The sequence below is a fragment of the Cicer arietinum genome, chromosome 1, assembly GCF_000331145.2.
Source record: "Cicer arietinum cultivar CDC Frontier isolate Library 1 chromosome 1, Cicar.CDCFrontier_v2.0, whole genome shotgun sequence".
NCBI classification, from domain to species: domain Eukaryota; kingdom Viridiplantae; phylum Streptophyta; class Magnoliopsida; order Fabales; family Fabaceae; genus Cicer; species Cicer arietinum.
Window position 1 is genome coordinate 17,138,448 of NC_021160.2, and position 12,507 is coordinate 17,150,954.

At 33.7% G+C, this 12,507-nt stretch overlaps 1 protein-coding gene across 2 annotated transcripts in view; it reads left to right on the top strand.

Moving 5' to 3' along the window:
* The window catches only part of LOC101497790 (metal tolerance protein 1-like), an 8,902-nt gene extending 4,767 nt beyond the window's left edge, over positions 1-4,135 (top strand). The window contains exons 1-2 of one of the 2 annotated variants that reach the window (XM_004488052.4): positions 1,001-1,472; positions 2,677-4,135. In XM_004488052.4, coding sequence (XP_004488109.1) covers positions 2,677-3,900 — 1,224 coding nt within the window. In that variant the 5' untranslated portion in view covers positions 1,001-1,472 and the 3' untranslated portion in view covers positions 3,901-4,135. Of the gene's footprint in view, positions 1-1,000; positions 1,473-2,676 lie in introns of those variants that run through there. The other variant, XM_004488053.4, reaches the window with a different exon arrangement.
* Positions 4,136-12,507: the final 8,372 nt, after the last annotated feature.

The following is a 12,507-nucleotide window of genomic DNA, read 5'->3' on the forward strand; positions in this document are numbered from 1 at the left end:
TAATGTGAAATATCACCGCGATGAGGGTGATCTATTGTCGGATCCCTTATTGTATCGACAACTTGTGGGTAGTCTTAATTATTTGACAATTACTCGTCCTGACATATCATTTGCTGTTCAACAAGTAAGTCAGTTCATGCACTCTCCTCGCCACCTTCACTTGGCAGCAGTTCGTCGCATAATTCGCTATTTGCTAGGTACCTCTCAACGAGGTCTCTTCTTTCCCATTGGCACAATTCCCAAATTGATTGCCTATAGTGATGCTGATTGGGCAGGGTGTCCCGACACTCGGCGATCAGTCACCGGTTGGTGCATGTTTCTCGGTTCTTCACTGATATCATGGAAAAGTAAGAAACAAGCAAGAGTCTCTAAATCCTCTACAGAATCAGAATATCGTGCTATGTCTACTGCTTGTTCTGAGATAATTTGGCTTCGTGGTCTTTTGGCTGAACTTGGATTCCCTCAAACAGAGCCGACGTCTCTCTATGCCGACAATACAAGTGCTATTCAAATTGTTGCAAATCCTGTTTTTCATGAGCGCACCAAAACATATTGAAGTAGATTGTCACTCTATCCGTGAGGCCTATGATAATCAGATTATATCCATCCCTCACATCAATACTCAGTTTCAAGTTGCAGACATTCTTACCAAAGCTGTTCCTCGCCCGCGCCATCAGTTTCTAGTTAGCAAATTGATGCTTCTTGACCAGCCGCATCAATTTGAGGGGGGATGTGAATCAGGAAATAAATAATAATGTATAATTATATTTATCAGTTTTTCTAAAATTAGTTAGACAAATCAGGATTTGATTTGATCCTCTTAATTTGTAATTATTAGATATAAATGTTGTAACGATTATTTATACCGAGAAATATCAAGGCAAAAAGGGCATCAAACCCTATTTTCTGACATAAACATCCCAATGTAAACTAATTGAAGATAGGAGAGGAGGGGAGTTTTTGGTAATTTAAGAGATTTGGGGACTTTTGGCATTAGGAGGTCGCCGAGGGTGTCTGATAAGGGAAGAATTTGCTTTGATTACAGAACAATGGCAGAGTTTCGAGGGTCTGTCCAACTATTTCCCTTACACAAACAAAATACATTACTAATCCATTAACCAACTAAGTCTCTTAGCTGCAACAGATAGACCTATGACCCTCAATGTTCACAGAACCGCTAAGGTCTATGAAAGAAGGAAGAAGAGGTCGGGAGTAGGAAATCAAAACCAAGAAAGGGAGAGAGGAGAAAATAACTTACTGCTGAGGTAGTGGGGCGTGTGGGTGTGCCGAGGTGTCTCCGAGGCACTAAAAGTGTGAGTGAGCTAACAATAAAAAGGTGGAAAGAGACTGAGAAGGTTGGCAGGGAAATATTCATTTGGTCTTGGGAGACCCTAGGCTTCTCTAACTGCCTAGTTTACTTTCTTCTATTGCATTTAAGCTTTCTTTTGTAATCACGGAATTGCTATCACACTGTGAGTAAATCCTGATTTTCGTACTCAATGTAACAGTAATTCAGTGTTGTCCCTTATTTCTTTCTTTTTTTTGGGTACCTATTAACAATTTCATTTGTTTATACATAACTTCACCCTTATAGGGTTATTACATAATAAAGCTATTACTTTTTAAGTATTTGAGCTGGGGCTGAAGTTGCAACTAGATGCTTTCTGATTTGATTGATTATTAGTCTCAATATGTTCTGAGCTATTCTTAACATTTATTTTTCAAGTAGGAGTTTCGTTTATGGCTTATGGTTCCATAGTCCTAGTCTTTTGCTAAGTACTTCAATAGCACTTTTGATGTTTGTTTCATATAGTTGGGCACAGAGACCTCAGTATCTATTTGATGCAAATGAATATATAATTGGCTTTCCTTTTCATATTGCAAAAAAAAATTCACAGCTGTTGGCTGATGATTTCATTCTGTGTATTCTTGTTATGATTGTTTTCTCTATCTTGTCCATATTCCTGTCCCTTGTTGGCAGTAGTTGCAATATATATTGTTTAAACCAGTCCTCGAGGTCTACTTATTTTGCTGTTGCTTTCAGCTTTCATCTATATCAGAATAGCTGTGCTAAAGTTTTATTCAATTGACTCTCCACACAAGTTTGTCTGACACTTTTAACTGAAAAAAGATCATTCTATTCAGTCATATGAAATGGATTTATTTGACTCTGATTTTGTGGTCAAATTTCTCAAATTATTGCCTATGATCGGATATTTAGAAAATGTTAATACTTATTAATGACTTGTTATGTCTATCAAACGGTGAAATGTTAAACCATTTATTGAAAATTTGCTGGACATCCATCCATTTAATTTGTCTGCTATTTGATCTTAAAATATCTCTTCAAGAGAACTGCGTTAGCCATATGTTAAAATATCTCTTCAAGAGCTCAAAATGTTTTATAAAATCGTAACAACTAATGTTGGTCTTAGATGTTTAGTTGGATAATGGTTGACGCAACTGCGCCTGTTTTTTTTCATTTTTCTTTTGATTACGTATTCTACTTCTGGAGCAGTGTATCTTGGGATGAATTTGTAAAAGATATACTGTACGAAGTTATTGATGGCTTATTTAATATTTCCTTGTTTCCATTTAATGCTTGGAAGGGTATGCTTCTGTTGTCTGGTTTGTCACTAACTCAAGAACTGTTGCATTTTCATTAATATATTGCAGATGGAGGCACAAAGCTCTCACCATCCCCAAATAATTGAAATCAGTGGAGATCTTCCTGATGTAGGAAAGAAAATTTGTGGGGAAGCAACATGTGAGTTCTCAGATGCTGGATCCATCTCGAAGGATTCTGAAGAAAGATCGACATCCATGCGAAAGCTTTTGATAGCCGTGACCCTTTGCGTTATTTTCATGGCCATTGAGGTAGTTGGTGGTATTAAGGCTAACAGTCTCGCAATATTGACTGACGCAGCACATTTGCTTTCCGACGTTGCAGCATTTGCCATCTCGTTGTTTTCTATATGGGCTGGGGGATGGGAACCGAATCCTCGCCAATCGTTTGGATTTTTTAGAATAGAGATTCTTGGCGCTTTGGTTTCTATGCAATTAATATGGTTGCTTGCTGGGATTTTGGTGTATGAAGCCATTGCTAGACTCATTGCAGGTCCTCAAAACGTGGATGGTTTTTTAATGTTCATAGTTGCTGCATTTGGTCTTCTGGTTAACATCATTATGGCTTTGGTATTGGGTCATGATCACGGCCACGGCCAAGGACATGATCATCATGGCCACAGCCATGGACTTTCTGTTTCTACCCATCATCACGATGTAAAGCATACAAAAGATGAGCATCATCACAGTCACGACGATCTCACTCACCATCATGATGATGAAAAGCATTCGAATGATGCACACCAACATATTCATGAAGATCACGAGCATCATCGTGACCATGAAGAGGTTACTCAACCACTTCTCAGTGAATCAAATGGCAGATCCGAGAAAAAGAAACGGAACATAAATGTACATGGCGCTTATCTCCATGTACTTGGGGACTCTATCCAGAGTGTTGGGGTAATGATTGGAGGAGCAATCATATGGTATAAGCCTGAATGGAAAATAGTTGATTTGATTTGCACTCTAATTTTTTCTGTAATTGTTTTGGCCACAACTATCAACATGCTGAGAAACATTTTGGAAGTCCTGATGGAGAGCACACCGCGCGAGATAGACGCTACTCAGCTTCAAAAGGGGCTGTTGGAGATGGAAGAAGTAGTAGCTGTTCATGAACTGCACATATGGGCCATTACAGTGGGGAAGGTATTGCTAGCTTGTCATGTTAAAATCAATCCCGAAGCAGATGCCGACGTGATGCTAGACAATGTTATAGACTACATCAAGAGGGCTCATCACATCAGTCACGTAACTATACAGATAGAACGCTAGTTTTTCTTTTTTGAATCTTTTATTGGTTGTGATGATTATGATGAGAAGGATTTAGTTAGACTAGATGCATTATGTTTCTGAAATTCAACTTTCTTTATATCACAATAATGCTTCTGAACGCTCCTTGTTTGTTTCTAGCAGTTTAAGAGTGTGGATATGAGCATTATTACATTGTATATTATTTTCATGCCAAATTTTTATATCTGTGATATTGTTGTCAACTATTTCAGTGCCACTTGGTCTATCCGGATTTGTAGGTATTTTACTAAGTCAGGTGAAACTTTGTTTGTTACAGCTGATGCAAATTTTGTCTCAAATAAGACTCTGATGCACATTGTGTTTTTTTTTTAGTATTATGGACAAATTATGTGTTTTGTACCCTCATGAGATTGTAAAGGATATTATCTGTCTATTTCATTGACAGTCTCAATTGAATTTGTTGATGGGAGAAACTCTTTTTTAAGTTGCAACATATTAATTTTGGCTTACCATTTAGTTTACAAGTTATAACCTATCTTTATCTATACTTTTCAATATGTTCTTTCTTAATACCAATACCTTATATGACAAATAACCAAAATATCTTAAGGAGTTATAAGGTGATTTGGTGTATTGCTCAAAAGACTTAGGATTGAAGATATAAGTTGTTGAATTTGATCCTCGTCCACTGACATTTGAACATTTGATTATCAAAAAAATCCAAAAAACATTTATGGAGAGATCAAACTCTTTGTATCTTAACGTGATAGACTCTTATAGAATGCATCTTTAACAAATATCTACTTTTGTTTTTTATTTAATTAATATAGTAAACACTATTCACATATAGTCTTGAATAAAATTATACATGTTTTGTAGTTTCAAAAGTAAATTTAACTAGTGAAACTCATACATTGAGTTGGTAGTTGCAAGGACATTGCTATGAAGGAATTCATATTCAAATCCAGTACTTCCTACTTCTCCACACTTGTGTGAGTCTAACCACTAGATTATTTGACAAAAAACTAATAAGTTTTATTTTATACCAAAAAAGTTAATAAAAGATTTATTTGTCCATGGGGAGAAAATAAGTTTCAAGTTTTGATTAGATGGTGAACCATTGTGTGATAGGCTTAGAAGATGTGATGATTGTGATTGATAAAGATATATCGGTAGTTAATATGTTTATAATGGGTTGGGGATGGGGGGTTAGGTTAGGGGTGGGATAAGAGGTTGTTTTAATGGAAAAAGGACTTAACCAGAGAGTGTTATGTTTTGTTGGCTAATATTGTTTTGTAGGAGGATGTAGACAATATATGGATCTGATTCAAAGGTCACAACAATGTATACATGGTGAAAGAGGTGTACAAGATGTTGATGTCGAATGTTAAAGGTGAAACACATTCATCATATGAAGTTATTTGAAAAAATTGAAAAAAAACTTAATGCATTCAATTAATCACTTCTATTTATAATCAAAACCAGAGAGAGGAAGTAATTTTAAGTCACTCTTACATACTTATTATTGTATAAAAAAATCTAAGAAGGAATTGACTCCATCACAAAAAGGAAGACCTCACTAGTAAAATAGTCTTCCAACAAAATGGATCCTTAGCTGAACATTAACAACACGTCAACACCTTAATTCCTTTTTTAGCACCAAAATGGAGAACATGGTGATTCTTGAACTCAGGAAAATCTAATTTGTAAGCAACAATTTCAGTCTTTTGTATTAAGTGTAAGTTCCATTGAAACTCGGAGACAATTTTCTTATTTTCTACGACAACAATTAATGTGTCAAGTTCTAATAAGTTGTCTACTAATACATTAATACATCAAAATTGTTTGAAATTCTAACGATTAACCTCAACTTAAACTAACACAAATAACTATTTCAATTATGAGAGCATCAAGAACTTCATTTGTCTTTTGGAGGTCACCTCAAGAACCAACTTAGAACTTGCTCTGAGATATATGAAAATGAAGTTTTGTTAGATTGTATTTCGCCCTACTTGAAATCTACGATCTCAAAACCATATGATTTATGAAAATATTTTCTATTTTAATTTCTTAAAATGCGAGTTAATTTTATTTTATTTTAAAATATGCAAATATATATTTTTGGTACACAATACCAAAGATATCCTTAAGGAGTACTTTGATATGAATTTTATGGTCAATTCAATTGCATTCAAATAACAAAAACACTTTTTGATTAAAAAGCCACAATCTTTCATAACTTCACGGAGCCAACGTTTTTCTCCTTCACCAGAGTTTGAAGTGGAGTTGAGCTAAGGAATTAATAAACTCTAATAGTTTCATAACAAGATTTGTGGTCTTACACATTGCAGGTGTCTTTTTTGCTATTGTAATTTTAAGTATGTTTGTATGTGCATTGCCCAAATATGGAATAAGACATCGACGTAGATCAGTTAATGGAGACTCACACTTCAACACAGTTACAAGATAAATTTCTCAATGATATGGAAAAGGAGAAACCAATAAGATTCAGTAGTCAACAAATAAGTTTTGGAGTTGTTTATAAAGGAAGTTTAAGTAATGGAACCATAATAGCAGTCAAGGTTCTACATGGAAGTTCCGACAAAAGAATTCATCAACAGTTTGGAAAATATTTGATGCGGAAATAATGAAAGAGTTGGTAGCATCATGTGAGATAGAGGAAGAAAATATAAAGATTGTAGAGATAATGGTTAAGGTAGCTTTGCCATGTGTTCAGTATAAGCCAGAATCAAAGACCAACAATGAGTGTTGTGGTGAAAATGTTGGAACGTTTAGTTGAAATTCCAAAACCTTTGAATCCTTTTCAACACATGATTGATGGAATTTTCCCTGCTCTTCTTGTGCCAACATCCAAGATTAATATTGATACAAGTAATGCTTGTGTCTATAGCTCTTCTATGATGGTAACTGAATCTAGTCTTGAAAGTGAAACTCCTATTATGATAACTAGATCGAAATAGCCTCTTGTTGGGTATTGGGCTTCCTTCCTACGTGGAGAAATGCTCAAATATTGTAACTCGTGTGTCTCACTTATTTAAGAGGAGAGTAAACCTTATTCTCAATTCTGTCAAATTAGTCTCACAAGAACACTATATTGAGAGAGTGTTGCAAAGGTTTCAAATGAAAACTCTAAGGTTGTAAGTACTCATTTTGCTACTTATTTTAAGTTAAGTTCTAAACAAAGTCCTTCTAGTGAAAATGAGAAAAGATTCATGGAACGAGTTCCTTATGCTTCTGTTGTGGGTAGTTTGATGTATGCAATTGTGCGTACAAGACCAGATATTGCACATGTTGGTACAACCAGTAGATTTTTGACAAATCTAGGTAGAGAACATTGGAATGTTGTAAAATGGATTTTGAGGTATTTTCGTGGTACCACATGTATGAGGCTTTGTTTTGGAGGTGACAAACCTATTTTGGTGGGGTACTCCAACTCAGATATAGCTGGAGATATTAACTTAAGGAAGTCCAAATCACGCTATATGATTAAATTTGTAGAGGGAGTTATGACTTGGCAGTCGAGATTACATAAATGTGTAGCATTGTCTACAACTGAATTGAAATGAGTTGATTTAGTTGAAGAAATTCTTGAAGGAGCTTGGGTTTATTTAGGACAAATATGTATTATTTGTCGATAGTCAAAGTGTTATTCATCTTATAAGAATTCGACGTTTCATAGCAGATTCAAACACATTGATGTGAGGTATCATTGGATACGTGATGTTTTGGAAGCTAAGTTGTTGGAGTTGGCTAAAGTTCATACTTATTATAATGGTTCTGATATAATGACTAAAACATTACCAAGAGGGAAGTTTGAAACTTGTTGTGATATTGCCGATTTGACGATTATCTTCACATAGTTGTGAGGGGGGTGTTGGATATTGGGCTTCTTTCCTATATGGAGAAAAGCCCAAATATTGTAGCCCATGTGTCTCACTTATTTAAGTGAAGAATAGTCTGATTAGGGTTGGAAGAGAGAGACTATTTTGAAAGAAAACATAGCCACCAAAAGAGAAAAGATGAGAGTAAACCTTATTCACGTTGGATCAGGCTGATTTTTGAACAGAAGGTCCGCAGTATTCAGGTCTTCATTTTCAACGGTCAGAGAGGTAAAACAACTTATGGAGAGGGAGAAATCGTGCTCGAACAACAACCGGTTTTTGAGTGTTTTTCTTCTTCTTCTTCTTATTTTTCATTTGTAAGCTTTAGTTCTTTTTTATTTTGGCTGATTGTAGGCACACCATTTGAAGACTCTCTTGTACTCTTATTTGATTATAGTGGAGCTATTGGTCTGGACGACCCGCAGACCTGTGATTTTTACCCTTGCATTGAAGGATTTTCCATGTTAAAATTTTATATCTGTTGTGTATTATTTGTTATCGTATTTCTATGTTTATTCCCCATCACCTCTACCCATAATGATACGTGTATAGTTTTCATATAAAAATAGAAAATGAAACTGATGGGCTTGTTGGGGTTTGTACCCCGTACCCAAACGTGATAGGGTGTTACAGCTTACCAACAGAACAACATGTTGTTGGCTGTATTTAAATGTTAATAATAAGATATAACCTTTTGAATTGTCACTGTTGAAACTCTCAATTGTTACTTTCATTAATTTTTTTTTCACTTATCCGCTGTGAAATTTTACAAAAATATAGTATAATTTTTTAATATACTATTTTAGAATTAAGGTGTAATATTAGTGGTTTCAATGTATGTATGTCCAATCAAACTAGGTCGGTCAAGTATTCGTTTAGTGTCATTCAAATAACAGTCAGGTCAATTGTCTTTGCTTGTGAATCGTGTTCATTATCTGAGTTTTACCAAATGTTATGTGTTATATGCTTTTATGTAACTATATATGGCGTGTGAAATGCGTACTACATAGTTTGTAAAGTTTTTTGCTATTTGATGATTGCAATGTTATGAATTTGTGATGAGTATATTCATGTCACACTACAATTAATGAAATTGTGATGAATCTGACCAATATCGAGGATGCTGCTTTTGGTGAGGTATCCTAGGCTAACTAGAGGAGGAACTTAATGTTAGGAGTATTTGATGTAAAAATTATTTTATCATCATATATGTAGGGTCTTTGAGGTGACTTTGAGGTAGTCCACCAAATATCGGGAGCTACCATACAACTCACATTTACCTCGACAATCATTTATATGTGTTTCGGGTTGAGTTGAATGGATCTAAGAGGACATATACGATTTGAGTTGTTCGTCCACCTGTGTGATGGCATGGTATCAAGCCTCATGACCAAATATTTCAAAATTTGAATGGTACTGGATTGTGAAGAAGTATAGAGTCTAAGCTTTGGCGTTGCATTGTCTTGTGATTGTTTTGTTGTGATTAATGTGTTTCAAAACTAATAATAATTTCTCTTATGATTTGATGTTATGATAAGATATTATTTTTGTTGAGTGATTTTGATGTTGTAATATGATATTATTTTCTTGAACATTTTGACATACCATGATATGTTATGATATGGTTTTATTATGATTATTTCTGTATTTTTCTTACTTATATTATCAACATGATTTTGAAACTCAACCGTTTTGTTGTTTGTGTTTGACTAGCTTGGTTTTGCATTTGCGAAATCACAATTATTACATATTAATAAGTCTTGAAGTTCAAGCTTAAAAGAAGCTTCACTTGATATATGATATCAAGAATATGATTTATAAACTGCTTATTGTAAGAAAACATTATTAGCACTAGTAAGTTTTTGGAACTAAATTAAAAATTATAATTAAATAAAATTTATTGATTGTTTTATTTGAGTAAGAAAGTTTAAAGTGTTCCATGTGTACTAGGAGAAATGTGATATCCTAATCACATGTAAAAGTTTTTTTTTTTTTTAAGTTTTCATTTATCTGCTTATAATTTATTAATATATTATTTTAAAGTTTAAGGTATCACATTAGCGATATCAAAGCATATCTATCCAATCACACCATGTGGGTCAAGTGTTGATCCATTGCTAGCCGTGTTAATTCTCTTTGCTTGTGTATCATGTTAACTATCTAATTTTACCAAATATTGTCTTATTTTGTTATTTATGTCTTTCTATAACCATACATGGCGTGTGACGTCTTATTATCTAAATTGTAATGTTGCTTGTAATTTTTTGAATGTTACTTAAAAGTTGTGTGGTACATTTGAACTGCTTACATGACCAACCAAGAACTTCTTGAAATTGCTTGGTAAATTTTATGGATTTTATTTGATTTATTAATGTGTTACATTGTCTTACTCTTGCATGATCATGTTGTGTGTAACTTCTTAATTACAATGAAACTAAACTATTTCATCATCATTTTTTATGAAAAATATATATCCTTCCTTTTCTGCTCCAATAGGATATTCAATGCAAAGTAGAGGCTCAACAGTGAAGACTTTTATCTATGAAGCCTTCACACCAAGTTCACATAAGATTCTTATGTGAAAAGTAGTTTTTTCCTCATATATTATAAAAGCAATGTGAAAAGTAGTCATAAGCCAAGGTCAGATGTGTCATAAGGAATACCTCATTTCACAGGTCATATGACATCAAGCATGACCCAACATAACTAATGCTACCATAACCATTTATACTCAACCAATGACACTCTCCATCTATGTAAAATCTTGCATCCCCTCTACATGGGCCGTACATTTAACATTCCTCCAATGGCAATTCTACTTGGCTTATAGGAAAGAATTTCAACCACTAAATCACCTTATAATAATCTCTAACATGATCATAACCAAAATTATGAGAAGTCACTATACATGATGATCGAGACTTGAAATGGATATTTGGAATGACCTTGAATTCCTTTGTAGTAGGATTCCAAAATACACATATTGGGCACTGACCCATATCTTGTTTGAGCGAGACAAAGAGTCTCATTGACACTAACAAGACTCAAAATGTAAATACAACTCTCATCCTTGTGAAATGGAGGTGGCCAAGCTAATTTGACCATATTCTCAAACCTGTCATAAAAAAGTATATATAATGTAAAGTGGAATGGTTCACTCGTTAAAGGAATTAGACTATGACTTAGGAGGAAATAAGTATTGTCGTAATAAGAATGGTTATTAAAAATGAAAGAGTTCTGATATACATGCTTATGAAATGTGGACTTTCAAACAAGAGAATCCAAGATTTGTGTATGCACCCAAATCGATTTAAAAGATTTTAGAGGCAATTTTGAGAGGATAGAGAAGGCAATATCATCGAGTATATGGTTGCCAAACTTTAGATTTGTGACAACAACATATTTCTTCATCTCGAAATCACACAATCAAGTTGTTCTTGCAATCTTTCAAACAATAGTTAAACCTATAGAAAGTATCATATGATAAAATATTAAAATTGGTACAACTAAATCAAAAAATAAAAGTTTGTAATAGCACCTGATGATGATAAAATAGTGAATAAAAACACAATGAGTATTAACGACGTTATTGATTTGGCCATTGATAACAATAAATGATAGTAATAGATCAAAGTTTCATCGCTAATAACCCAAAATTGTGGAGATATTTTATAATTTTGCTCAATTTAATTTAGGCATCTTCATATCAAAACACATAGAGAGAGCGTAAACAAAATGAGATTAGAGAGAGAGATGCATACTAGTAATAATCGGTTGATCGGTGAATAAAAGAGAAGAAGAGGATTTCCATGCATAGATCATTGTATCATAAGATACGATATAGAGATCAAGCGGAGTGTTCTCTTGGCTTTTGCTAATGGTGATACAAGACACGAGTACCATCACCATTTAATACTCATAGCTAAATGATGGAGGGAGCAAACTTAAGGTCATGTTTGGAGTGAATTTATGTTTTGTGTTATGAAATTTTTAAAACCTAAAAACAATTTTAATTTTGAGTTTTTAAGTTTTGAATTTTCAATTTCAGTTTTTAATTGTGAGTTGAGTTTTATTTTATTTTTTTTATAATTTAAATCATTCTTTTTACTTTGTTTCATTATGAATTCATCAAATATAAAAAATATTATTGAATGTAGTAGTTGTCGGAGCCTTAAACTTTAAGTCTTTCAGAAGTATGAATGGGATAAACATGACACATGTTCATCCATGCTTTTTTCATCCTATTTCTTGTTCCAATTGGAATATAAATCTGAGCTTTTCTAAATATACAAACTCTTTAAACACCCACATGGTCCATGAGGTTAATACCTTCACGCGACACTACCTACAAAATTATGTCTATTTAAATGGAAGTTCACTCATTTATTTACACTTTATCATTCATTACTAATTGTTTAAGTTATTTGTTGAGTCTCTTTACTTATAAAAAATGTTGCGTTTCATTTTTTTTTACTACTAGTTAGCACAAGCTATGGTGGTGCTTATGAGTATTACAAGCTGGTCTAATAATGGCCAACAACCTATTGTGCATAGCCAACTTTAAAGTTTCCATGCAAACCAAACATACCAATCAAATTTATTGTTTATGGGTTGTGGCCTTCCAATCATACTAGATCTCAACCAACTTCTTGCTCCCAATTTCCAATTGTATCAAAAGCGACTTTACATATTTTTAACTTGTTGTTGCCATTTATTTATTATTACT